Source organism: Rhinichthys klamathensis, unplaced genomic scaffold, assembly GCF_029890125.1.
Source record: "Rhinichthys klamathensis goyatoka isolate OS25496 unplaced genomic scaffold, OSU_Roscu_1.1 h1tg000325l_1, whole genome shotgun sequence".
NCBI classification, from domain to species: domain Eukaryota; kingdom Metazoa; phylum Chordata; class Actinopteri; order Cypriniformes; family Leuciscidae; genus Rhinichthys; species Rhinichthys klamathensis.
In genome coordinates, this window is record NW_026606840.1 from 1,907,165 (window position 1) to 1,935,097 (window position 27,933).

Sequence of the window (27,933 nt, forward strand, 5' to 3'; positions counted from 1 at the left end):
GTTTTCGTGTGGACGAACGGCCGAACCGCGTAAAAAAAGTCACGGTTATAAAAATACCCGTGTCCGTGTGGACAGGGCCTAAGTTACATGAAACAATCCAACTACATATTTTACACCACTGACAAGGGAAAAGTCAGTACTCACGGTGTCTATGGCTTCTAGCTTTCTGCTGCTTCTCTTTCAAGGTAGTGACGAAATGCGCTCTGTAACGCTGTTTGTTCGCTGTCGGCTACGGTAGAAACATGGCGACACAATATGTCGACCTTCATAGAAGGGGGTGCCCGCAGTTATGTAGATATAAATGTCTCATTCTAAGGTAATAAAAACGGTTTATTAAATAAGTTCTTTATACACCACTGAAAACATAGTTATGGATGTCATATTGCATTTCTGTTAATAGATACTCAAAAATTTTACACATTGCTCCTTTAAGCCACGTTAAAGTGCCCTTTAAGCGTTTTAAAAGCATTTTTCACATTGAGCGTTTTAGAATGTCCCGAGGAAAACCAACTTATTAACGTTGGCTGGCAGAAGTGAGATCATGGTTTTGCCTAATGCTATATCCAGCCTTGAAGAATATCCTTTCTGATGGTGTGCATCGACACTTTAGATTTTCTTTCCCAGACATTGTTAAAGATTTAAATCCCTGCTGCCAAGATGCTCTCTGTTGGTCACGGATTGTGGAAAGTGAAACTTAAATCTGTCACAGGGGTGGTTGGATTTATTCACGCACGTTAAAAATATTTTTTAAAAGCTAATTTCTTTTCACATTTTTATATTTACAGCATTATCAAAATAGGCTGTATATTAACAGAAAATATTTATTTTACAGACATTTATATATATATATATATATATATATATAATTTATTTATTTAATTTTTTGATGGTACCAAATTCTTTTCTTGTTCTTAACAGAAAATATTTATTTTACAGACATTTATATATATATATATATATATATATATATATATATATATATATATTATTTATTTATTTATTTAATTTTTTGATGGTACCAAATTCTTTTCTTGTTCTTCGCCAGAATCAGGACTTCTTATTGCACATGCCGGTGGGTAATGGCGGTTTGTCCCAGGAGCCCTTGGGTCCCGGAGGGAGACTGACAGTCGGTGCTCCTACACTGCCTGCTCCAGATCTCAGCTCTGCCCTCACCGCAGACACCGTGTGTAGCTGTGAGGCCTGTTATGAGCGGAGGTATGTCCTGCATCAGTCCCAATTGGATTTTTTAAATATATGTTGTGGAATCATCTTATTCATAACCATGCAGTGTTCAACTAGTCTGTTGTTTGACTGATCAGTCTAATTAAATGTATTTCGTCATCTAAAATGTCTTGATTGTGGTTGCTTTGGTTAGGGAGATCACGGCTGAGTCAGAGCGGGAGTCACAACAACTGCAGAATCACTGGTCTGAGGTCAGATACCTGGTCCGGTGCATTTACCGTCAGACTGGGACTCCGCTGGCTGATGATCAGGATCAGCCTCTTGACCGGGACAAAGAGAGCATGAAGGAACTCGTTGACAGGTATTCTTTCAGAATGAATTTATCCTAAGAAACACAAGATGCAGTTGTTTAATAATGTTTTTATCTAAAGGGTTGAGCCAGAACAAATCCATCTAGCAGTTTTTGGGAAAGGACACAAAATAGCACTGACATTAAAGGGATACTTCAGGATTTAGCATTAGGCTTTGTATTTTTAGAAAACCTGTAGTATTTTCGAATTACCGTGCTTTCCACCCTTATATCCCCCTGAGACGAGAGATTTATGCATTTTTTGTCTGGAAAAAATCCTCCGATGTCGCAAAAATCGTCATTTTGCGTCATCTGAGGATTTTTTGGCCAGAGGCTAAAGACTACAGTCAGTAGTAGGGGCTGTCCCGCATGTTCTCAACCCGTCCATAGAGGGTGGGATCTCACTCACAGAATGCACACATAGTGTCAGCCATCTTTTTTGGAAGCTAAGCTAGCAGGCTCTTGTTCTGTGGAGAAAGCTGAGTAACTTAGTAGGAGAAAGCTGAGTAGTAGGGGTTACTATCCTCTTTTTCCAGGGCATGTCCGGCCATCGATGTCTGGGATTCAGCTTTTGCTTTCTGCAGTCGCCATTCATTGTTTACCTGCAGACCTTTTGTTTCAATCTAACTGAATTCATCCCATTGGTGAATCTGAATGCAGTGTTTACATGAACGCTAAACAAGTGATCGGTTTATGTGTGTTTTAACATTGCTAAGAAAATTCCCGCTCCTCCGTGAGAGATACGAGACCGGTGCGTCTAACAGGTGTCGCTCATCGGTAATCACGCCACCGGCCTCGCACCGTTCTCCCGCGGCCCTAGCCTCGTCCTGCTCGCCACAGTAAACATAATTAATGGCAACTGTAGAAAGCAAAAGCCGAATCCCGGACATTTTGGGCGATCTCGAAACACATTTTCGGGCAGACTCATCACGGAGACTCACTAGTAGCCTAGACTTGTTGTTTAACTACTGCACTCTGTTACCAGTAGGCGTGGCCTCCTAGGGCAGCAAAGCAAGTGCATTCTGGGAGTGGTTGTCTTTCATCCACATAAGCCAAAAATACATTTTCTGGCTTTTCTCAGTCTAGAAAGCTCCAAATTCAAAAATAATTTCACATTTCTTCTACATAAATGACCCATTTTAAATATCTTTCCAGAGGTGAAGTATCCCTTTAAGATAACCATCAGAGTTGTTAAAACAATTCAATCATGTGGTTGCCACTGTAAGTGATTTTAGCTTCCACTATTTTGCTAATCACAGCCACACATGTTCTCTCCAATATCAGCAAGCCCAAACATACAAAATGATTCACAGACAGAGCTCTTTTCTCTGTCTAGATTTCTGATTGGTGAAAAAAAAAAACTATTTACTATTTACACAGCCTAGGGCTGAACACAGAGACAGGTGTGATTTCTCAGATTACTCATTTCAGGAATATTTCTCAGGTAATGGGGTCATTTTATGCGTAATGTTCCAGAAAAAAGTTTTTTCAGTAATTTCAGTTTTTAAATTTTGAAGTAAATTAACTTTTATTCAGTTGGCACTCATTTTGAAATTAAATTTCAAAAACTCATTAAATTGACAGTAAAGGGTTCCATAAGAGTTCCATTTCATATAAATGCTGTTCTTTTTAACTTACTATTCATCAAAGAATCTTGAAAAAGTGTATTAGCCTACATTTCCCACAAAAATATTAAACCGCACAACTCGAGCACCAAATCACCATATTTGAATGATTTCTGAAGGATCATGTGACACTGCAGACCGGAAATATTATATTAAATTGAAAACAGTTATTTTAAATTCTAAGAATATTAATGTTTTACTGTTTTTGATCAAATAAAAGCAGCCTTGCTCACCATAAGAAAGTTCTTTCAAAAACATTTTTAAATGGTTGTTTAAGTAATGTATATCACTCATATTATATAAACATTCAAGTTTGCTACAAGTAGTCTTTATCCATCATTGGGATGTAAATTCTTCTGTGTGTTTTATGTATTGTTAAATTGGTGTATTGCAGGCTCTTAGCTTTTTTTACAATGTGAAAATGACAACATGCTCTGCGATGTTGTGAATCTGCTCATCCTATGTGATAAATAATAACTAGGGCTGTTAACGCATGCAATGAATTCAAAGTGTTAAAATAATTTAACGCATATAAATTACTGAAGCACGCAAAATTGCGTCATGAACGTAATTTACGTCACACAGTTAGATGATCTTAGAAATCGATAGCATCTACAATGGCACAAGCACCTGTAACCCTGGTAGGTGGAAATGTCTATTCTAACCCGATTCCGCTTCTCTTTTTGCGATCAGATCATTTTAAGAGGCTACACTCCAGGAAAGTTGTCAGTCCAGTAATCCAGTAAGCGAATTCATTTAAACAGCTCTAATGTAAAGAAAACCAGGCTGATTACATCAGAGAGTGCAGGGAGAATAGAGACTCACGTTGCATTTTCAATAAATTATTCATTCCTGTTAGGCATGTGACAGTATCAAATTTTCATGTTTCAATAATTGCTGAAGCTCTTATCACGTTTTATGATATCACAATATTGAAATAAGCTGCAAAAAAAGGTGTTGTCATACTATAACAGGTTTAATAACTTTTGTCTTATAACAAAAATAACTGAACATTTAAATACAATAAAACTACACAAAAAATGTATAAAGTAAACAAATGTTTTAAACATTAAATTGCAAAAGAATTATAAAGAACAATAGGTAACACTTTACAATGAGGTCTCATTAGTTAGCATTAGTTGATGCATTAACTAACATTAACAATGAGCAATAGCTACATATGCTACAGAAGTTAGTTAAAAAAATACAACTGATCATTGTTAGTTCATGTTAGCTCAGGCTCATTTTAATAATGAAATGTTGAAACTTTAGTTAATTCATTAGTTAAACTGAAAATGATAAATATGTATAATGTTAACTAATGGAGCCTTATTGTAAATTGTCACCGAAGAATAATAAAGAAGCAGAGCATTTTCACTCAAAATCTGGGCATGTTGTAGTCCAGATTAAAATGTAAAAATGTTCGAAAATAAGTAGCCAATTAATTCTTTAAGTATTAAAGGGCACCTATTATGGCATTTAAAATGTTCCTAATATTGTTTTGGGAGTCCCAACAACAGTTTTACATGCATGCAATGACAAAAAAACACTTTAGTTGTCTTATAATATGCATTTATTTTTACCGGATTTGCTCACCGACTCGCAAATGATTCGTTCAACGACTCATTTTTCCAAACCCCTCCTTTGCGTGACGCTAATCTGCGGTGATTGGTCAGATGACCCAATCAGTTATTGTTTGCGTTAGCCCAACGCATAAACATATTGATAAAGCACTGCAATACTACAAGGTATTGCTCTATTCTTTATGACAAATCCAATAACAACGACATACATTTCACATATTTAAAAAAAAAAAGGACATTGGAGACCTAGAAGCGCTGAACGTAACTTACACAACACACAAATACTTATTGAGCATGCTACAAAACACATAAAAGCAACAATTATTAATAATGGTTACAGGTTGTGATTCGGAGGAGGAAGCTGATCCAAATAAAATTGGTACTGAACCTTCCTTCAGTATCAACCGGCTCACGAATCCACACTTGAAAGCATTTATGTTTGTAAAGCAATCGTCATTAAAATGATGCGAACACAGCACAAGGTCTGTTGTGGTGGCCTATACTTGTGTGGTATAGTTGTAAATATAAACTCTAGCCACTGATTCTTCACATGCTCGTCCCTGGGCAGTGAAAAAAAGGTCGCTTTTGATTCGCACTTCAGAACACAGCGTCTTGTTATCGACATGATGTTTTCAAGGTGACCCTGGTGTCTGCGCGCGCAATAAGTGGGTGCGGCCAATTTGATAATTTTTCGTCTTGACGTCACAACGAAAAGGAAAATGACTCATTGGAAAAACGATTCATTCAACTGACTCAGTCGACTCATACTTTTGAGAGACAATAACTTTTTTTACGGTGAACTTTCATATATAAAACTTTGCAGGATGTTTTTGTTCACTTAGGCCGTGTGTCCACCAAAGCGTTTTTCCACGCACCTGGCGTATGTTTTCAATTGGTTTTAATGGGAGCGCCTCGTTTTGAAAACGCCATGAGCGTAACGAGGCGCTGAGCGTTTTTTTCACGCTGAAGAGCCGAGCGCTCGGCGTTTTTTACTGGTCGCCGAGAGTTGAAAAATGTTCAACTTTGGGTAAAACGCAGCGCTCATCACTGTCACTCTTTACCCAGCCGTCCAATCACAGTGGAGGAGGGGCGGGGCTAATACCACACCGACCAACTGTCACAAGTTCACAACGTTCTTTCTGTACAATGACATCAACCAGCAGAGCTAACCGAACAAAATGGATGAAAAATAAATTTTTAGTATGAAACAAATTATCTGCGAAATCAGTTACAAGTAAACTGTGCTGCGGATATTCTGTATCATAGCAACGAAATGTCTCAACGGAAAAAACGCTGTGCTGCCAAAACGCTCTCAAGCGCCCACAGCTAGGCGTTTTCAGCAGAGCGTCTAGCGTTTTCAGCTGCCTAAAAACGCTTTGGTGGACACACGGCCTTAGATCTAGATCTTCACACTACATGAAAGGTAATTTTCAAAATTCCATAATAGGTGCCCTTTAAATATTTGGTGCTTTGATTAACTTCATTGCAAATACAAAAATCTGAATGGCTGTTTAAAACACTAAAGTACTGTTCGGAAACAGAAAGTAGCACAGTTGCTTTGTTTATGGGGTTTACTGGGGTAACGGCTGCATTTCTGATGTTTCATCAGCGTCATCTGCTGTCGGTGAGTGAAAGTGCATTTCATTCAGCGCGTTTCCTTCACTCGTTCCGCCATGTTGATCATGCGTGTTGGGCTTGTTTACATCAGAGTGCGCACATGCCTTTTTGATTAAGAACACACCCAGTGTTGTATATTTTAACCGGTTGATGAAAAAGTATTCTTAAAATGAATTCTAAAATTTTTAATAATTCATAATAAATAATTATTCATGGTATTTTAAAGTGCCCTCGATAACAATACAGTGCATGTTCATTATCGTGATATATCGTATTACCGTATCGGCACATGTCTAATTCCAGTGAGTGTTTTGCTTTAAAACACGAGCTCTGTCATATTCTGTGATTGTTTCTGAAGAGCGCAAGCCCTCACGCAACGCGCTGTGTGAAATACAGGCTGAACGGAACTTCAAAACATCCCACCGCTGTATGGCCAGATGATACGCAAACTACATTTCTCGGCTTGGTAAAGCAAACCAGCGTCTCGCTAGTGAGGTTTTGATGGATGAGTATTGCAATCAAGGTAAAGACAATTGCGGTGACGTAAAGGAGTCATACAGTAAGCACGCATGAGTCCGTTATATTGATGCGCAAATTCCTGTTCGGGATCGCAGCTTGACGTGTCTAAAATTTAAACCAGCTCTTTGCTGTTGCGCTGGCTGTACACATACCATACATTGAATTCTGAAAAGTTTTGTTTTTGTCTGTAATTTTTTTTCTTTGGTTTTTATGAATTAAATGGAAAGACCTTGAAAAAAAAAGCTTGTAGAAAATACAGTTTTTTTAGAATCACCCTTCAATCTGATGATTTACTTGGCTGGATATAGCAAATGATGACAAAATGAACGTTGAACACGATAAATGGTGTGTATGCTTAGTTTCACGATAAGTGTGCGATTTAAACATTTTAATTTATTGACAGCACTAATAATAATAAATTAATTATTCCACTGGACGACAATTGGAATCTCTCATTTATTTCCCCAAAGACTCACCTTGCTTTCTTCTTATTTAGGCTTTGTGAGAAGGATCCTTACCAGTTGTACCAGCGTCTGGAACAGCAGGCAAGGGAGTACGTCTTAGAGATGAAGGTGCGTCTACTCAAACACCTGTCCACAGGCTCAAAGGCACCCAGTGCAGCGGCTCAGGGACCTCCGCAGGCCCACCAGTTCATCTCACTGCTGCTAGAGGAGTACAATGCGCTTTGCCAGGCGGCCCGCACCATCAGCAGCTTCCTGCTCACCCTGGTGTGTTGATGGTGCATACATGTACATGAGTGTGAATAACAATAATCTGTTTAAGCACAAGCTTCAGTATGACCTAATACTTGCCCCGCTCTTCCTTTTCAGGAGAATGAACATTTGCAGAAGTTCCAAGTGACATGGGAGCTCCACAATAAGCACCTTTTTGAGAACTTGGTGTTCTCTGAACCCATCCTGCACAACAGTCTACCTGCCTTAGTGGCCCAGCTCAGGTATGGTCTTCAGGGAATCAGTTAAAACTTTATCATTCTTATTGCACTTCTCTGTCTGTATAATATGTCATTGTTGTGATTTTTGTTTAATAGGCAGGGCACAACATCCCATGATTCATACAGTGAGGATATGTACCGTACACTCCTGGAGCGATACCACCATCTGGACCAGGAAATGAGTGCAGTGGCTCTCGAATGGCTGGAGTGTGAGAAGAGGATTGATGACTATGTTGATGAGCAGGTATATTTCATTCGCCTAGGTGCCTGTAATGTGAAAGTAGTCTTACTGAACCAAGTAATCATTTGTGGCTCTCAAGGCTGATCTTGCATCTAATGCCAGTTTTGCCTATTTTCAGTTGCTTTTTAAAGTTGAAGGTCAGAATCTCACAAATCAAAGGACAGAACCACATAAGTCTTTAATTAATAGAAATGTAAGTTGCAGCACAAGTCACTCATTATGCATTAATAATTTTCATACATGATTTTTTGAGTTGGGCTAAATGAGTTTCTACATTTATTTTTAAAGATGTCTTTAAGAACTAAGCAGCGGATGCTCAAAGAAGACGCCGAGATCTTCAAACAGAAGCGGTTTTTTGAAGAGCAGGTAAGATTTCCTCCAAACCTGGTCTGATTGACCCTTTGTTCTTATTGAGAATAAGAAGGTTGTTGAGGCAAATGTACTTAAATTACAGTCTGCATGTACAGTGCGTTCTTGAAAACTAATGGAATTATTGAATTCATAAAACAGCATACCAGATTTAGATTCAAGGCATACATACATTCAAAGGCAAAGATAAGTACTGAGTGTCTGAATGCTAGTTACAACAATTATTATGAAATGATTACCTGATTTGCTCTCAACCTATCATTTAAATTGCATAACTAAGTACTTTTTATTGGTAATGGCCTGTTCGCTAAGCTTTTTTAAGCATTCCTGACAGACTTATTTCCAGCTCATAGTTCTGAAGGATTCGGTGGCCCAGTAGTGCACAACACAATGAAATGTTAAAAAAATATAAGTTAACACAAAACAACGAAAATGCTCCCTCTCCTTTATCGGCCACTATAGAGGTTCCGTTAAGCTAAGGGCTTTATACTAAAGGTAATGGTCTAATGAAATCTCAATTTTTACTTTAGTACTAATATTTTTTTAATAAACCCTTCAACTGCTTTGATTGCATTTAAAATTAGCCAAGTCATTAATATAGCTATGTACATTTTAAGTGCTATTTAAGAAGTCTGGTAAAGTAAAAGCTGTTTAAAATTTGGATTTGTTAGACCATTACCTCTAGTACAAAGCCCAAACTTTACCTTTAAAGCATCCTTTAGCACTAATAATATGTGCAAAGTTTAAGGGTCCTTAAACAAACGTTAGATCATTAGACCCTGCATTAAAACTGTGCGCTGCATTATTAAAGAGGAGCTTCAAGTGTCAATAAGTAGCATTTGAATAATTATTTTAATGCAGACTCGTCATAAGTCATCGCATATATAAGACATTTCCGTTATGTTGTGGCTTGATTCCTCTGTTTCGTTTTTAACTTTGCTGTTTAAATAACGTTGTGTTGTGCACTGTAGATGGATGATGTTGATTACACAATTATTTATTTTTTTACATATTAAATGAGCAGAAACGTCTCTCTTCATCTAGCCTTGTTTACTCCATTACACTTGTCTTCTGGTAAAAATATCACACTATCATTAAAAAGTTTAGGGTCAGTACAATTTTTTAACAGTTTCTGCAAGGATGCATTACATTGGACAAAAGTGACAGTAAAGAAATTCATGTTAGAAATGATTTCTATTTCAAGTAAGTGATCTTTGGAAATTAATATTCATCAAAGAATCCTGAAAAAATTTATCACTGTAAAAAAAAATTACTACAAAAATATTAAGCAAAACAACTGTTTTCAACATAGATGATAAATGTTTCTTGAGCAGTATATTAGAATGATTTCTGAGCGATCATGTGACACTGAAAATTCAGCTTTGCCACAACAATAATAAATTACTTTTTGAAAAGTAATAAACTAGAAAACAGCTTCAGCCTTTTGAACGGTAGTGTGTATATTGTATATATCTGTATCTTGAGGGTTTTCTTTGTAAAAGCAACTGTGTTCATAGCCATTTCTCAGTTATCAGCACATATATTCTATTATATATGTTATATGTCTTAAAAACCCACAATCATTGTTTTAATATTGTGATTGCAGTTCCTACTGAACAGTAAAAAGTCTCTTGGTGGTGACAGTAAGTTCACAGACACAGTGAAACACATGCTGTCCTCCAGACTGAGTATCCCAGACTGTCCCAACTGCAACTACAGACGGAGGTACTTTCCAGTTATATTCAATAACATTATTTGTAGCTCTTATTTGCTTTTCTTCCTTGAATGTGATCCTTTTTGGGGGCCATATTTAAAAAAATGCCAATGGAAAAAAAATAACCTTTTGGTCCTTTGAGTGTCTTTGAGCTCACTGTTTTTTGTGTATCGTTAGCCTCATTGCCTCATAATAAAGGTAATATATTTACCTCCAGATGCACCTGTGACGACTGCAGCCTGTCTCATATCCTCACCTGTGGCATCATGGATGCTCCCATGGCAGAGGACCTGCATCTGAAGCTGCCCCTGCAAGTGGAGCCTCCCCGGGACTACCTGTCAGAGGTCCACCCCCCCAGCATGTCATCGGGCAGCTCAGGGTCCGGCTCGGCCCCAGGCTCCCCCATCACCATCCAGCAGCACCCACGCCTCATCCTGCCGCAGGATGGCACCACTACATTGTGAGTTAAAACAGTTTTATTCGTTCTTTTTTATTTGAAATGTAGCTGATTACTTGGACATTTAAAACTTTGAACATTGGGACGTCGGTCCCATAAGTATTTATCTAACCTTTTTTCTTTTATGAAAATGCTGTTCATTACAAAAAAGAAACTGCAATTGTGTGTCTCTAAGTACGCATTGCTATATGAACTCAGTCAATTGATTTAAAGGATTCATTAAAGGAACCAGCTCATAAGACTCACTTTTTGTGAATCAGACGACATTGTTCACACAACAGGAAAACCTTTTTTTTCTCTCACTGCATTCAATTTAGACGCCACACTCAAATTCAAAATATTGGATAAAATATGATTTCTTTTTGCAGTGGCAATGCAGGACACACTGATTTTAATCTTGTTAATTAAAATAGTTAATTTTAAAATAAATAATTAAAAAGTTAAATACCCCAAATTTGATTAAAACATTCATGGACACTGGACAGTGAAATAATCATCTCAGTTCACCTGTCATTGGCAGGTGCGGCATAAAGTTTGTTGTTCCTTGTCTGCTTGTTTTATGGCTGCATTTCGTAATAGTTTTATGAGCGGTCAAGGGTTTTTACGTGGATAATGCTGAAATATAAGCTTGGGAATTTTTTGTTGTTGTTGTAATTTGTAGTACTAGTAATATGTCTCCTGTGGACAGTATTTCAAAAATCACATATGGGTCAGATCAGGCAAATTCCAATTATTATAGTCATTACTGTATTTATGATTTCAGTGACTTAATTATGTACTTTCCTGCTAAGCTCACTCAGTTTCTGTTTTTCATTTTCATCAGTGTCACAGTTTCTTATTACATCACACAAGTCCAACAGCTGAGTCATTAGACTCCTTTTGCTTTCTTTCTTTTTCCTTTTCCGCCTCAGCGATGATGAAGTGCCTCCGTTGTCTGCTATCTACCCTCTTAGCGGGTATGAAGACCCTTCGGTGGTGGCCAGCATTAATGGCATCCACAACCAACTCAGTGGAGGGGAAGAGAGAATGACCCTTAAAGATAAAGTAGGTGGCAGCTGATCATCTGACAGTGTTGTGTCTGCCTACAGTGTACAATAAACATTTGTCAACTGGAAACATTTGACATTTGAGTATGAACAGTGGTATTAAGCGCTCCTCTCTCGTTTTCTCAGTCTTCACGGGGGAGCAGCAGCAGTAGCAGTTCCTCTGAAGGTGATGAGGGGGAGAGGGAATGTGGTGGGGAACCTCCAGGCCAGGAGTCGCCGTTCTCTGGAGGGAAAAATGACTGTCCGCCTCCATCATACCCTCATACACAGGTAGAGCTTAGGGAAAGATGCTTAGAGTTAAGACCGCAGTTTGAGCCAGCGGCTCGAATTGATAAGGCTCTGTGTCCACAAACAATTCACCCTCCTCCACTTCAGGTGAAGGTGGGGGAGAAAAGTCCTCTACTTCAAATGACCGCTCTATTGCAAAGCTACTGGCATCACTACAGTCACTCTCCATCTTTGGGAGTCTGACAGCTGTAAATCAATCCGTCACTGCGGGTCTCAGGTGCACGCCCCCCGCTCAGCTCAGCCCTCGGTTCGCCCCCTCTGTCTCCGCTGGGCTCTGCCCACTGCCCAGCAGTTTTCAAATATTGCCAGTGGCTGGAGTTAGGCTCTGACCAGGGGTTGAGTTACACATTAAACATTTGCCCCTTGGCATCAAGATTAAAAACTGTTTTAAAAATTAATTTTATCTATGCAGCAATAGTACAATGTCAGAGAGAGTCCATTGGTTTGAGTGGTTTGCATTTGCAGGTATTGCAGTAAATGATCTTGGATAAAAATGACCACTTTCTTCTTCTTTTTTTATTTAGATGGATCAGGTACAACATCCATGCGAGTGTCACGTGTGTATTCAGGGCACCGGGGATGGTAGCACTTCCAGCCTGAGCTCCACCTGTCTGTCTACCAGCAGGCTGCACACAGGGGGTCACCAGTTCTTCTCAGAGAAGACAGCAGCCCACCCTGCCCTCCACCTCTACCCCCACATACACGGCCATCTCCCCTTGCACAACCTCTCCCACCTGCCCAGACCACTGCTGCCCACCCTCTACTCCACCCCTCCGCTCACACACAGCAAGGTTAGACGCCCGCACATGCACAGGAAATTCCCAGCTTGTAGGGACTCAGTGCCTGTGTTATTTTTCCAGCCACAAGAGGGGTGACTTGTATCAAAAATCATGATCTTAAAAAGAGGCACAGGTGCAAAATTTCACTTCCTACTGGGCATGTCCCTTTCCACATCGCTGACTATTGCTTATCAAGCAATGACATAATGCCACTATACATTTTTCTGTAACAGTTTCAGTATCCTAATCACTGAATTTCATGGTAAATCATTTTAAAAGGACATTCATTGAATTTTTTCATGTAATGATCCCAACTCTCTCCACATCATCTTCTCTAGACTCTCCCTCCCACCCCCACGTCCAGTCACACAGGCGGAAAGCAGCAAGTGTTCAACCCCACCCTACCGGAACATGTCTACCAGAGCTGCTTCAGCACGGCGGGGGACTGGAACGGCTCTTTGCCATGTCCCTCGCTCAAACTAGAGAACCTCTGGGACACGCACATTATGAAGAACTGGAACCCTTCTGTGCTGCTCCAGGAGCCATTACCTGGTCAGTTTCTCAAGCCTTTTTAAATATGTTCTGCACACTTCAATGTAGATAATAGTAAAACTAAAATGCATTAATCTGTACGAGTAATTCAGATGTTTTTAACCATTGAAAGGCTCCATTTAGATCTGGTATTATATGTCTGGTGATCAGCTCATTCAGACTACATTCAGAGGGACACTCTAAAAGTCACCATGAAATTAACTTCCCTTACCCTACTGTCAACATCTCTTTTTTTTAATAATGTAAATAATGAACTCAGCTGCGTGAGGTCTGGCCAATTATCCATCCCTTCCAGCAACCTTTAACTGACATGTGTTTGTTGCATTTAGCAAACGACAATGATCCAACAATCGAATCCATTCACGATGAACAAAGTCAAGCCCTGTCATAAATTCTTTTGTAAAGATGATTGGAATTTCCTTTTCATGTCTACTTTAAAAATAAAGGTTCTGTATTGGCTTCTATGGTTCCATAAAGAACCTTTAACATTTGTAATGCACCGTGGAACAACATTCGTCATATTATTAAAATCGAGAACTGTTCTCTGAAAGGTTCTTTGAGGAACCAAAAATGGTTCTTCTATGGCATATTTGACCAGATCACAGTTGTAGTTAAGCACTAATATGTCCAAGACAACCACAAATAACTGCTTTACTTGCCTGTCAATCATAGAATGTGCTAAAAATAAGTGTTTTAAATCATTTGGAAAACATTAAGATCAAAATATTGGAACACGATCAGATCATTTGGAAAGCACAAACATACATAGAGGACCAAGATCTGAAGTTTAATTCAGATACTTGACTAAAAGAACAGAATTAAGCTTGAAATATGATGAATGGATTGTATACAGTCACAAAATCAGAGTCCTGTCCTCAATCCGATCAAAACTTGTACCAGAACAGCCATAACCGTGTTAAAAATAGGAACGTTTTTTTTTACTTTTTGAAGCCACGAACTAGAAACTACAAACATTTTAAGCTGTTTGGTTGAGCTGTTTTTGACCTAAGTAATATTAGCGATCAAACGCGTGTAATTGCCCAGTCATCATTACCAAAATGTCGTGCTCATAGGAGGTGTGTTTTATCCTCGTTAAGCAGTTGCTTTAAATGGCGTGCTCTCTCTTGACCATAATTGATGGGTTTCCCCGAGACCGCAAGACTGTTGGTAAGAAACTTTTGGAGAGAGATCAAAATTTGTAAATGAGTCAATATGCAATTTCTAGCACCACACCTCAGACGAGCTGTCTGTGTCCAAAAGAGGGTGACATCACTGTAGTAACAACTAGTTGTTAAGCTCCTTACACATTAGTATTTTATGTACATTTAAATGGTCACTACATTACCAAAAAGGATGTGCCAAGTGGCTTTTATTATCTTCAGTATCTCTATGATCCCACTGAAACTCTTCTCCCGGTCAAAGGTGACATGCTGGGTCCTCCTCTTCCCGACGTGCCCCTTCTCTCCTCCAGTTTGGACCCCACTGTCAACCCCCATCCTTCCCCAGATGGCAAAGAGAGGAAGAACGGCGCCAAGAAAAAGTGTCTCTTCAACTACCAAGATGCCTTCATGGAGGCCAGTGAAGTGGTGATGGCCACTTCCTCTGCCACCTCCTCTGTCTCCAGTGCCGCCACAACTGTCCAGTCGAGTAATAATCACTTTCACGTTTCTAAATGACCATCACGAGTCTTAAGATTGAATTTTTGCTTTCATTTGCTGAATTCCCTTTTTTTTTCTTTTTAGATGAAGTTTTCCATAATTTAGGTAAAGAGGACCATAGACATCCCACTCCTGTTGCTCCTAGGAATAGCCCCACCAGTCTCTCGTCTCTCCCCCCTCTCAGCGGAACCTCACACCCTTCTTCCCCCAACACACACCTACCAAGTATAGGCACCCAGTCCTTTCCAAAGACTGTAGCTCAGACTCCAGTCTTCATGGATGTCCATCAGAGTCTGTGCTTGTCATCTGGTGAGCAGCCAGCCGCCTCAGTTGAAGGTTTAATCAGTGGTCCAAATAGCGTGTGCAGGTCAGTTCATCATCTATAGTATTTATATGCCTTCTGTGTGATGTTCCTGCTGTCCCGTCATCCAAAAAATAGACTGTTGTAATTTCTATAGCATGTCAAGCTTTTAATATTTAATAAAGAAACTGGAATTGAGTTAATATACTCACATTTGGAATGTTTTTGTCAGTGATCCAGACTGTGAGGGTCATCGCTGTGAAGGGAACGGAGGCTACGAGCACCAGCCATATGAAGGAGAGGAGAGCCAAGATGATGACAGTAGCTCGGAGCACAGTTCATCCACTTCCACCTCAACCAATCAGAAGGAAGGAAAGTACTGTGACTGCTGCTACTGTGAATTCTTCGGTCACGGAGGGGTATGGAAACACTCTACCTTGGCTTTCACCAAATATAACAATATTAATAATATATTACGCAATTACATTATTTATAATAAACAATAGTATTTTGATTGTCTGCTGATATTCAAGCTTTTTTATCTATAGTATATCTGTTGATGTTGGATATACAGTAGTTTTGGATATTTAATTGATTTTGCTCACTTCCCTGTTTTTACGTTCAAATTATCTTTGCCATGCCATCATCTAACACTCATTTAAGGTTGATCTTTTAAAAACACCTATAATTTAATAAGTGTTAAATGATCTTTACCAAATCTCAAAATTAATATCCATTTTTCATATAGCACATTATAATGTTGTGATGCCTACATTCATCTGTAGCATATAAAACAGTTGATTTTAGTTTTTAGTTTTATTTATTCATTTAATAATAGTGTCACGGCTGGCACTGCCTGTATGAAGCGCACGATGAAGTGAATTCAGGAACAATAAATGAATAAATCCTCAACAGAAAAATTGCTGAATACAGAAAACACGACCACATTAATCCTGACGTTGACAATACTAGACAAAGAACTAAGGAAAACTCAGGGCAGGGTAATCCGCATGAAACAGAATTGTGTAATTAGGGACTATGGTAACTAATTAACAAACAGGGAAACTAATTAGGAACTCAGGAAAACAGGAACAGAGTGAAAACTAAACTAAAGCAGAACATACATGTGACTACGCCTTGGAAAGGTGCGTCCTCACGCCGACAACTGAGGAGGCAGGGAGGGGGCTCTGGAGAAGGACGTGGAACAGGTGAAGGGCAGGTGACGGTGGGAGAAACAAGAGTGGTAATGACAGTGGGAGGAGCCAGGGGAAGGAGTACCCAGGCAGGGACCCAGAGCGCAGCCAGGACCCGTTGCGGAGTCGATGGAGGGAGGAGCCATGGTGGAGGCTTGGCTGTTGACACCAGGGGGGGATGACTGATGGAGATGAGGCAGATGGAAGTGGAGCCCTAGGCGCAGACAGAGAGCAGATGGGACCGGGGACACCGATGGTCCTGGAGGCGGAGGCGGAGTCATAGTGACAAGTGTCCGAGGTGTTGCCAGAGAACTGAGGTGGAGCCGGTGGGCCCGAGGGTCGAGGTGAAGTCGGAGGGAAGTCAGAGCCAGACGGAGCTGAAGGGGTTGAGAGACGGAGCGCAGCGGACAGCTCGGAAGTCCGTAGCTCAGGCAGAGCTAAACTTATTTAAACTTAAAATCTAAACTCTTTTGGGCGGTTCCCGGACAGGGTTTAAATTAAGCCAGTAGTAGCCCTTAATCTAGAGTAGTTAATCGTGTCTTAAAAAATGGCTTTCTGAAACACAGATTTAGTACAGATTACTAACACCTGGACTATGAAGTCCTGAACTAAAACAAGATTAATTTAAAACCAACTGTGCTAATCAGACATGACAGAGATTGCCTATAAAACATGGAATGAACCAAGAAAAGCTTAAAATTCCAAGGCTTGCAAATCAAAGGAAAACAATGACAGTAGAAAAAAGACTGCAATCAAAAAAGCTTTACTGAACTTTACTGAATATTTATCAATGCTTTTGCGTTTTCTCGTTAAGTCCTATCTTTCTTTTGAAACAAGGAAGAGATTTGGTAGCTGCTACTTTTTTGTCAGTGATGTATTATTATGATATTATTTATATGCAGGCACCTAAGCATTGTTTACAGGTGTTGGATTCTGTTTATCATGGAGCATAGGGGTGGAACGGTACACAGAAGTCACGGTTCGGTTCATACCTCGGTTCAGACATCACGGTTCGGTACGATTTCGGTACAATGGAGTGAAAGGCAAAGCAAAAATGCAGAAGGCATTTTTATAAATGTCTTAAACCTTGTATTTTTTTAAATAAGTTTTATTAATAAAGGCATAGAACCAGTTTATTTGTAGTGCACTGACAGTAGTTTTATATAATTAGTTTATTAATTAAATTATTAAAAAGACGAAAAGACCTTGAGATATGTTTGGTAATTGTACCTGAATGAATTTAAAATTAATTTGCTATTTCAGATCAAGATATTTGTTTTCCTTCATTTTAATTAACTAACTTTATTCTCATCTGAATTATAAATAATTGATTTCCGTATAAAATAATACTACCATAAAAACTTTTGTTAACAGTTGTAGGTTACAGTTTGACAAGAGTTTAGAGTGTGACAAAAGCACAATGTTGTGTTTTATTGCCAGTGTACACAAATATAAGTAAACAATTTGCAGTTTTAATGATGTCCTGTATGAAAAAAATGACGGAGTATGTTTTTACGTTTCCACTGTTCGATCGCCCGTGCCTCTCTCTCTCACACACACACACACACACACACTGTTCATCGCGCGATTCGCGCCCGCGCCTCTCTCTCTCTCGCACGCGCGCGCACACACACACACACACTGTTCGATCGCGCCTCTCTCTCTCTCGCACACACACACACACTGTTCATCGCGCCTCTCTCTCTCTCTCTCTCTCTCTCTCTCTCTCTCTCTCTCTCTCTCTCTCTCTCTCTCTCGCGCGCGCACACATACACACACACTCCTGCATTGCAATCTTGATCGCAGCCTGTTCATTGCTGCGTTAACAGTCACACCAAAAGCGAATAGAGCGAAATTTATCGCTATTTAAGAGGGTTTTTTTTTTTTATTTGTACCGTGTATTCTGCGTGCAAATTCGTGCACCGAACCGTGACGCCCGTACCGTTTCGGTTCAATACGAATACATGTACCGTTCCACCCCTAATGGAGCATTAAGGTTTATTACTAATTCAAAAGCCCTTACCTATTGTTTACTGTACTCTGGATAAATCCCTTAATTAACCAATATACATTAGAGAAAGGGCAAGCAGGGTAGATAAAGAACAAATTATTTACCTATACCTAACGTAACAAATTATACGTTACACGTTACATCCTGACGTCACGTGTCTTTACGTGATGTGTGTGAACGGAAACAGATTCCGGAAAATCACTGGCAGTGTGAATGAACCAAAATCAAATTGGACAAATCCCGGGACACATTATCCGTGTATTTTCCAGAATCTCTGTGTGAAAGGAGCTCAAGGTGCCCTAATGGCCACATTAGACTGACTCATGGGCATTTCTTGCAGGGTGAAGCACCAAAATGTCTGTAAAACATATTCTTTTAGACTGCCCAATCTTTAATGTTATGAGACAGCACTTTTTATCAGGAAAACTTTGAAGGACTTATTTATGGATCCAGATTTTTTTTAACATATTTTTAGCACAAGTACATTTTGAAGAATCTTTTATAGAATTGTACTCACATTTTTTTTTAAAGTTTGTTTTCATTATATTGTACTTATGTTATGTTGTCAAATGTTTATGTATTTGCCATGTAATTGCCGGTGATGCTGATATGGCAATAAACTCAAATACTACTACTACTATTATTGTACTCTCGGGTTGGAAGGCCTGTGTTGTATTTATATACCGTATACAATTATTTTGGGTTTGCTTCCCTCTTACTTACAGCCGTATATCATTAAAAAAGGTTTATTAATATCTTTTAAACATCTGCTTAAATTTATCTTGTAACAACCAGTTTCAAGATAAATTATGCTTAAAAGAGTTGGTATAATTTAAGGGTATTTTAAAAGATTTGATTTCAGATTTACTTGATTGTATTTGTTTTGAGTAATTTGTGTCCATTCTTTGTATATGTAAATTAAGCCATTATGTTTTTATGTTTAAATAACTGTGCTGCCTGTCTTGGCCAGGTCCCTCTTGTAAAAGAGATTTTAATTCTCAAAGAGTTAAATTTCCTGGTTAAATGAAGGTTTCATAAAAATATATAAGTAAATAAAAGAGCAACATCTGACCAAGGCAGTGCCGGAGGGATGAGGGAGCCCGGTAGAGCCGTAAGGATGGGTGGTCTCTGGTGGAGCCGAGGCCGATAAGCTGATGGTAACCAGCAGAGATAGAGGATATAGAGCTGAAGATCTTTGCCCGAACCCGACGGGACCCGACGGGTTCGGTCTGAATTTCGATCATTTTACGCGGGCTCGGGCCGGGCTCGGGCTTGCGCTCCGGATTGCGCGGTAAATGAATGGTCAGGTGATGCGTTTCGATTAGCGCGAAAATGGATGCTGAGGAGGTGAAACGGAGGTTGGCCTCTGGCGATTATGTTTTGGTTGCACAGACAAAGAAAGCAAAGTCTGAGGTGTGGAAATTTTTTGACTTTGTGCATAATGAGAACAATGAGACAGTGGGATATGTGAAATGCAAAAGATGCGACATTCTGTTAAAGTACGACAGCAAAACGACAGGGAATTCGTCGCTGAAAAGGCATGTTGATCGAAGCTGTTCAACACCTGCCAGTGCCCAGGATCAAACTACAATCACGTCGTTTGTTACAGCATCAAAACCCATCCCTGCAAAGGTGAAACAAACGGTGACGGAGAAGTGTGTCAGCTTTTGCTGTAAAGACATTAGGCCTTTTGATATCGTAAATGGCAAGGGGTTTGAAGAGCTGGCGCAAGAACTAATTAATGTCGGGGCTGCATATGGGAGGGTTCCCGTAAATTCTGTTATTCCCAGCCATGTGACAGTTGCGAAGAGGTGCACTGACATGGCAGAAGAAAAGAGGGAAGCTTTAGTACAGAAACTTAAGACTTTGTTAAATGATGGCACAGTCGCAATGACCACGGACATGTGGACAGAGGATTATCGGAAGATTAGTTATTTGACAATCACATGCCATTTCATAAATGAGGATATGGAACTGGTGAATAAAACCCTGACAACTACAATGTTCCCTTTGGAAGAGGCAAAGACGGGAGATACTGAAACTACTGGTGACAAAGTTTGGCCTTGATGCTTCCTCTCTCAGCAAAATTGTTTGGGTGACCGATGAGGGGGCAAACATTAAATTAGCTCTGCGGCCATACCAGAGATTGGACTGCATTGACCATCTCATCAATACGGTACTGCGCCATGGCAACATTCCTCTGGCCAAAATTTAATCAGCTGAGAATGTTATCACATTCAGACAGGAATGCCGTACATGCTCATGTCCGCACTCTTCTGCAAGCCATGGCTGCAGGTGCACCAGATGTGGAGATTCGAGAACCAGAGCTCTCCGGAGTCGAACCCAGTGACAGTCCTCCGGCAAAAAGGGCGAATTTTGCGGAGTGGGAAAATGTAAGGCAAGCTTGAGTGGGAAGATGACGAGGTCACTCGCTACATTGAAATGGCTGCTGTCATGGGAAATGAAATGGATGTTCTTGGCTGGTGGAAGGCCAACAATCCATCCTACCCAAAACTTGCAAAATTAGCCAGATCAGTACTATGCATCCCGGCCAGTAGCAGCAGCAGTGAAAGGGTGTTCAGTGCTGCTGGACGCACCATCAGTGAGCGCAGGACCGCGCTGAAGCCATCTACAGTGGATTCAATAATTTTCCTCCACAAAAACATGTAGCCTAATCTTGGTGAGTAAAGGTTTTTCAAATTATAACTAAATATTAATTTAGTCTTAAATGCATAATCCATAATGTATACATACAGCAGAGTATAGGCTACAGGCTAATGTTGGCATTATTCTTTTATTAAATTTCAGCTGCTGTTCACCGTCGCATTTTTTGTGGCCGCGGATCGTGGAGAGAAGTGAGAAGCAAATCCTGCATCTTTATCTTAATTTTGTTATTGCCAAACACGCATCTTAATTTAGAATTGATCTTAATTTAATTTGTTAAGAAAGTCTCCTATAAAGACGCTTTATTGGCGCGTTGGTCTTTTTATATTCGTATTGGTGATTGTGGAGAGAGGCGGCCTCAAGCAAGTCCCGTTTTCGTTTGTCTTAGGCATAATCTCAATTTTATGAAACTTTTCGTTTTATTTCGTTATTGCCAAGTACAAATCTTAGTTTAGAATTTATCTTGATTTAATTTGTTAAGAAAGACTCATTTTTATAGGCACGTAGGCCTATAGGCTATGTGTGTATGCGGCATATGCTGAGCCTGAGATGTTACCGAGGACTTATTTTATTTCTTTGTTCCTTCCAAATTCCCTATACCTTAGTCATAAATAAATGATGTTAAAAATGTATAAATAAAATGACTCATTCTTGACTTGACTTGACAAAAGGCAAAAGAGCTGTGTGCGTGCGCACATTTGAATAATGTCGGGCTGTAAACGGGTTCGGGCTTTTAAAAAGCGGTCAATCAAATTGTACTTGTCGGGCTCGGGCCGAATTCCGTCGGGCTCGGGCCTTGTCGGGCCTAACTTTTAAGGCCCGATTAAAGCTCTAAGAGGATACTTGGAGCTGGGCAGAACCAGTGGGGACATGAGAATAAGAGAAATATCCTCTTCCAAATCAAAATAGCCGCCAGAGATCAGCAGCAGCACACCCTTAGCAGTGGGAGTGTGGGCGGGGTCTACTACGTCACTAGCGGTCCCACGACGGCACATGATCTAGTCAGCTTACGCACTTAATCAGAGTCACAGTGGGGCTCGGGCTCCGGGGCGATGGTTGGCTCAGTCCTTTTCTCTGGTGCTGGCTCATGCATCGCGGTAGGCTCAAGCCGTCCATCTACGGTGGGCTCTGGCATCATGTCCGTGCACACGGGGTGATGGCTGGCTGGGCTCCGGGTCCGGAGTGGGGCTAGTGATGTCTTCCGATGGTGAACGCTGATCTGTTGTTCACCAGCACCCACTCCACAATCAAGAGAATTGGGGTCCCCCAAGTCCAACATCGGGCTGGCGTGCTTTGTGCTTTCGTTCAAGCTGTTGTAAAAGAAGACGCACAGAAGAATGCTCAGGAAAGTTTGTGTGACACGCCAGTTCTAAAAATTCTCAGGTGTGGTCCTCGAGAGATTGCTGCTCCTGCTCCAATGAAGCGCACAACGGAGGGAATTCCAGAACAATAAATACAGAAAAAAAATTTAAAAAAAAAACTCAGGAGATCGTTGGAGATACAGGAAATATAACCACATTAATACTGATGTCGACTATACCAGACAAAAAACTAAGGAAAACCCAGCGCTTAAACATATGCTGAGTAATCAGTGTGAAACAGAACTGGTTTGTGGAATTATGGACTATGGCAACTAATTAACAAACGTGGAAACAAACTAGGAACAGAGTGAAAACTAAACTAAAACATACACGTGACAAAATAGTGATTTACCGGAATTTGTTTAGAGAATAGGAAAGAATATCGATGTGCTATTTATCGGTTATAACATAATCGACCGGTAAGTGGCTTATCGGTATTTGCAAGAATTGGAACATGATGGGAAGTACAATTTCCTGTCACTTTAACATTATCATAAAGCAGTCCTTACTCACAGATAGTCTTGAAAATATACATCTACCACGGTATAGTAAAATCTCTACAAGTTGACACTTTTCTGCTCGTACACACTGTATACATCAGAACTGCCAGCTCTATTTCAGTTACAGTCAGCCACTTTGAGGTGTTATCAGAGCTTTTTAATCAGTGTGTGGTGTTCACAATGTCTGATGGATTAGTACATGCTCTTGTTTCCTGCACCAAATCAGTTTTGAATGCTCCAGTGCTTTTGTCAATCAGCCCCTATTAATTGAGTATTTGTGGAAGCAGTTCATGTTAAGCGTTTACCATAGAAAGTGAATTAATAAACTAACTACTCATGTTGTTTGTGGTTTGTAGCCTCCTGCCGCACCCACCAGTAGGAACTATGCAGAGATGCGGGAGAAGTTGAGACTCAGGCTGACTAAGCGGAAGGAGGAACAGCCTAAGAAGGAAGAATTGCTGCTGGAGCGGGATGGGGTGGAAGACCATCGCAAGGTAGAGGACCTGCTACAGTTCATCAACAGCGCAGACAACAAACCTGTCACCAGCTCCAAAGCAGCCAAACGTGCCCGCCACAAACAGAAGAAGGTAAACTCATATCATGCTTTTTTGTCTGTATCTACTAATTTATGCAAAAATACATAAATGCAATACTGCTGTTCTGAGATCGTAATGAAGAATAAAAGGATGTATGTATATGGGTGCTCTGATTGATCAGGTACCGATAATAGCTTTATATAGTTTGATCGGTGGTCTCTATAAAGGCTGTTCAGAAAAGCACATCAGATGATGCAAAACTCATTTTTCTATGCACAGCTAAAATTCCTGTCTGACAGTTCTATCAAGCATCTGAAAAAAGGACAATAAATTTGCAACGTCTTTTTAGAGAATTTCTTTCCTCCCTAAAAGCCCAAACTTAACATCCAAATCAGCTAGATAAGTGATTGTCGGTAAATACAGTCTACTGTTGCTAAACTGCATGATGCGCTCTAACTAAAAGAGCAATTAAAGGGATAGTTCACCCAAAAATTAAAATTAGCCCATGATTTACTCACCCTGAAGCCATCCTGGGTGTATATGATATTCTTTTTTTCAGACGAATACAATCGGAGTTATATAAAAAAAATGTCCTGGCTCTTCCAAGCCTTATAATGGGTATATCTTTTTGGAAGTCCATCAAACCCTATCCATCCATGATAAAAGTGCTCGAAACGTCTCTGGCGGGTTATTAAAGGCCTTCTGAAGTGAAGCGATGGGTTCGTGTAAGAAAAATACCCATATTTAAAACTTTATCGACTAAAATAACTAGTTTCCGGCAGACGGCCGTATGCAAGTCGACCTACGCCAAAAGAGTAACACTTTAAATGTTTAAAGCTGCGAAATATATACTGTTCCCATTCCCCAAGCGACCTTCTGTGCATGTGCTCCGAGACAGAGTGGAACACGAGCCTAAATGGTTAAAATCACACAGATGGCATGTCAAAATGCCCAGCTTGGTGAGTAGTCGGTTATGTGTTAAGTGAACATAAACATTTGGGAAATGAGTATATTGAATCCCTACAATCGGTCTTAAAGTGACAGCAGCCTAATATTTCTGCTTCTGTCTTTGTCCTTAATGTTAATTACACTCACTGCTCTTCAGTAGATTTAGTAGGATTAATGTAAATTTAATTTATAGTGTAAACTATGCAGTGTTGTTTTACATATGATTTATTTCTGTTGATAAAGACTGTTCTGCTTTTTATTTTTATTTTATTTCACAGGAATGCTGTTTTTAAGTTCTAAAGCTGTTCCCAATTACTTTTAAGATGGAATGGAATATGTTGCACGTTCCTTGCCAATAAATTAGTTGTCAATTCCTGCCCAAAAATATCGGCCCTATAATATATATGTATGTGGGATCATGTGTGTATATATCTTATGGGGGTTATCGTGAGATTAACTGACTAGGGGTTTGTTTGGGTGCAGCTGGAGGAGAAATCCCGTCTTGAGGCAGAGGCTCGGGAACTGGAGATGCAGCAGCAGCTTTTAAAGGAACAGAGAAGGCAGCAGCAGGAGGAGGAGGAGGCACTGAAGCAGGAGTTGCTCCGTCTGCAGGAAATGCAGCACTTGCGGGCATCTAAGAAGAAAAAGAAAGACAATAAAGCCAAGGAGGTGACCAAGTCTGAAATTCCTTCTCTCGTCCCAACAACCAACAACCCTCAGCCTCTTCAGCAAACAGCACAGAGCGTTTTAGAAAAGAACATGCAGAACGGCAAAACACAGCTACTGCACAGTCTCATCCATCTCGGTCCTAGGGAGCCTCGTCTAGAACCTGAATCACCTACCAATGGGAAGAACGGCCCATCGCAACAGCCAAGCCCAAAGACTTGCAAAGAGAGACCCTCAGACTTTCCTGCCCTCCAGAATGGCACCACCTCCCACCCAGAGTCCTCCCATACCAAGGTCAAACCCAAACAGCAGACAAATGGCTCCAAAACCAACGGTGAAGCCACAAAGAGGCCAGCCGAGACCTCCAAAGCTCCAGAGCCTCCCAAACCTGGGAATGCGGCCAGCCCTCAAACTGACGCCAAAGCCAAGCAGAGAGCTTCAGAGGAGTCAGTGACCGAGATCAAGAGGGAAGAGAGGACTAATGGGAAAAGGCAACAGAATGGAGGGAAAGACGAGAGGAACTCTCCCATTATCGAATCTTCAGCTTTAGACCCTCCTCAGCAGAATGGCAAAGTCCCAAACAACGAGTCCCCTCAGCCCAAAAGCAAACCCAAGAAGAATAAGAAGAAAAAAGCAGACAAGATGAATAACTCAATAGGTGAGTGTGAACTGCCAAATTGTCTGAAGATAAACGATAAAGCGAATGTTTTACAATTTGTTCACTTTTGAACAAGTCAGAATTCTCTTATTGTCCAACAGATGATGTGTTTCTGCCCAAAGACATTGATTTGGACAGCGTAGACATGGACGAGACTGAACGTGAGGTGGAATATTTTAAAAGGTACTGTTTGATAGTATTCAGTAATATTTTGAAGTGTGGTCACATTAGCGAAATTTCGCGTGCAAAAACAGGTCCATTGTTAATAGCATGTATAAAGGTCTGCTTATACAGTAGACACTTTCAAACCAGGCAGCTTTCTGTTGGTCAGTGCGGCAAATTCATGTGACCAACTTGAACGTGCAAAATCTGCATGGGGAACTTTTTCGTCCTCACACGAAACTCCTTATCATGTGGATTCATATTGGAATGCCTGTATTTTGCCAATTGGAATTTTGCTAAGCAATGGTGAATGTGACCTCACCTCTTTTAAGCATTCATGACCTTTTGTTCCCCAATTAATGTATTCTTCACCCTTTCCGCAGGTTCTGCTTGGACTCTGCGCGACAGACGAGGCAGAGGTTGTCCATCAACTGGTCCAATTTTAGCTTGAAGAAGGCCACGTTCGCTGCCCACTAATGGGTCTTCCAGAGACAATGGCAGGAATCGATAAGCGTTCCTCTGGTTTCTTCTCTCTCTCTCTCCCACATTTCTACAGACTGATTGCTGACCCCAGTGCTGCTATGCTTCAACCGCTCCTCTGGCCTACATTATCCATGCCGCCTTGCCTTTTCCTTGTTGCTCCGAGTTCTGCAAAGAACCCAAAACGGGCTTATATTCCTGCAGTACTTCTGGAGAGAAAAAAAAGAGCAAAGTCAAAAAACAACTCCAAAATGCTACTCTATAAGTTTATCCCTATTATTTTGGTTTCCCTTTTCTTCTTTTAAAAAGCGTGTGCGCTTTTTGTCAGTGAGTGGGCCGTTTCCCTTAGGTCTGTGTGTCATGTTCTGGGTTTTCTCTGGCTTTATGTACATTTGGATGAAGGCGCTGCAAATGACATGCTTAAAGAAAAAAGATGAATGAAAAAAAAAAGATCCTTTTATTCAAATCAACTGTGGCTTTGCTCACCTTTGCACCTAGCACTGCACTTCCTCACACCTCATCGTCAAGAGAATCGGACTGGTCAGCTTCATGTCATTGTCCCCTATCTCTCCCTTTATCAGGAGAACGGCTAATACTTGACAATGTTCACGTCAGTTCCATTTCAATTTGTTCAGAGTAACAACTGTGTTCAAGTTACCATTTTATTTTTGTTTTTTATTTTTCATTTTTTTTCCAACTTGTACCAAGCTTGTATCAGAATACTTTCAGAATTGAATCGAAAAGAACAATACTCACACTATCAATCTGTTATAGAGTGTATATTGTATTAACACTGAAGCCGGACTGGCTACTTTTTAACATATTGTTAAGTAATATTAAAATCTTGTCTTTCTTTTTGAAAGATGGAATACAGTAGAGTGGCAGGACATTTCTGTGTCAGTTGTCTTTTTTTTTCTTCCATCTGCATCTTATAACACTTACCAAATTCCTAACCTTATCCAATCAAGGGGAAATACAGAGCCAACTGCAGATCAACATAACAGGAGCTACCTAACACCCTAATTTGCATGACCTGGCACCTTGCGACGGGTCCGTCCCCTTCGTTCTGGTAAGAACGGATGCGTGTGAAACACCACAACTGTTTCACTCAGTGTTTACGGTTTTACACTGGCTGTATCTGCATACCTAAAGGGTTAGTTCATCCAAAAATTCTGTCATTAATTACTCATCCTCGTTTTGTTCCACATCCGTAAGACCTTCGGAATACAAGATATTTTTAATGAAACCTGAGATTTCTGTCCCTCCATATGATATCCAACGCAACTTACACATTCAAGCCCCAGAAAGGTAGTTAAAGTAATCCATGCGACTACAGTGGTTCTACCCCAATTTTATGAAGCAACGCGAGTGCTTTGTTTGCGAAAAAATAAATAAATAAATAATTTAGTTTGATTTATTTATTACCTTTCTGGGCCTTGAAAGTGGTAGTTGCGTTGAATCTCTATGGAGGGACAGAAACCTCTCGAATTTCATTAAAAATATCTTCATTTGTGTTCTGAAG

At 40.2% G+C, this 27,933-nt stretch overlaps 1 protein-coding gene across 2 annotated transcripts in view; it reads left to right on the plus strand.

Annotated features, from left to right (window-relative positions):
• Nucleotides 1-27,300, plus strand: part of fam193a (family with sequence similarity 193 member A) — a 40,405-nt gene extending 13,105 nt beyond the window's left edge. For both annotated transcript variants that reach the window (XM_056271771.1, XM_056271772.1), the window contains 20 exons: nucleotides 1,046-1,215; nucleotides 1,376-1,543; nucleotides 7,372-7,603; nucleotides 7,706-7,830; nucleotides 7,924-8,071; nucleotides 8,187-8,261; nucleotides 8,357-8,434; nucleotides 10,044-10,162; nucleotides 10,369-10,611; nucleotides 11,520-11,652; nucleotides 11,781-11,924; nucleotides 12,467-12,733; nucleotides 13,060-13,273; nucleotides 14,696-14,920; nucleotides 15,016-15,298; nucleotides 15,465-15,651; nucleotides 23,318-23,548; nucleotides 24,929-25,769; nucleotides 25,871-25,952; nucleotides 26,315-27,300. In XM_056271771.1, the coding sequence (XP_056127746.1) occupies nucleotides 1,046-1,215; nucleotides 1,376-1,543; nucleotides 7,372-7,603; nucleotides 7,706-7,830; nucleotides 7,924-8,071; nucleotides 8,187-8,261; nucleotides 8,357-8,434; nucleotides 10,044-10,162; nucleotides 10,369-10,611; nucleotides 11,520-11,652; nucleotides 11,781-11,924; nucleotides 12,467-12,733; nucleotides 13,060-13,273; nucleotides 14,696-14,920; nucleotides 15,016-15,298; nucleotides 15,465-15,651; nucleotides 23,318-23,548; nucleotides 24,929-25,769; nucleotides 25,871-25,952; nucleotides 26,315-26,408 (4,059 nt within the window). In that variant the 3' untranslated portion in view covers nucleotides 26,409-27,300. The remainder of the gene's footprint in view (nucleotides 1-1,045; nucleotides 1,216-1,375; nucleotides 1,544-7,371; nucleotides 7,604-7,705; nucleotides 7,831-7,923; nucleotides 8,072-8,186; nucleotides 8,262-8,356; nucleotides 8,435-10,043; nucleotides 10,163-10,368; nucleotides 10,612-11,519; nucleotides 11,653-11,780; nucleotides 11,925-12,466; nucleotides 12,734-13,059; nucleotides 13,274-14,695; nucleotides 14,921-15,015; nucleotides 15,299-15,464; nucleotides 15,652-23,317; nucleotides 23,549-24,928; nucleotides 25,770-25,870; nucleotides 25,953-26,314) is intronic.
• The last annotated feature ends 633 nt before the right edge of the window (nucleotides 27,301-27,933 follow it).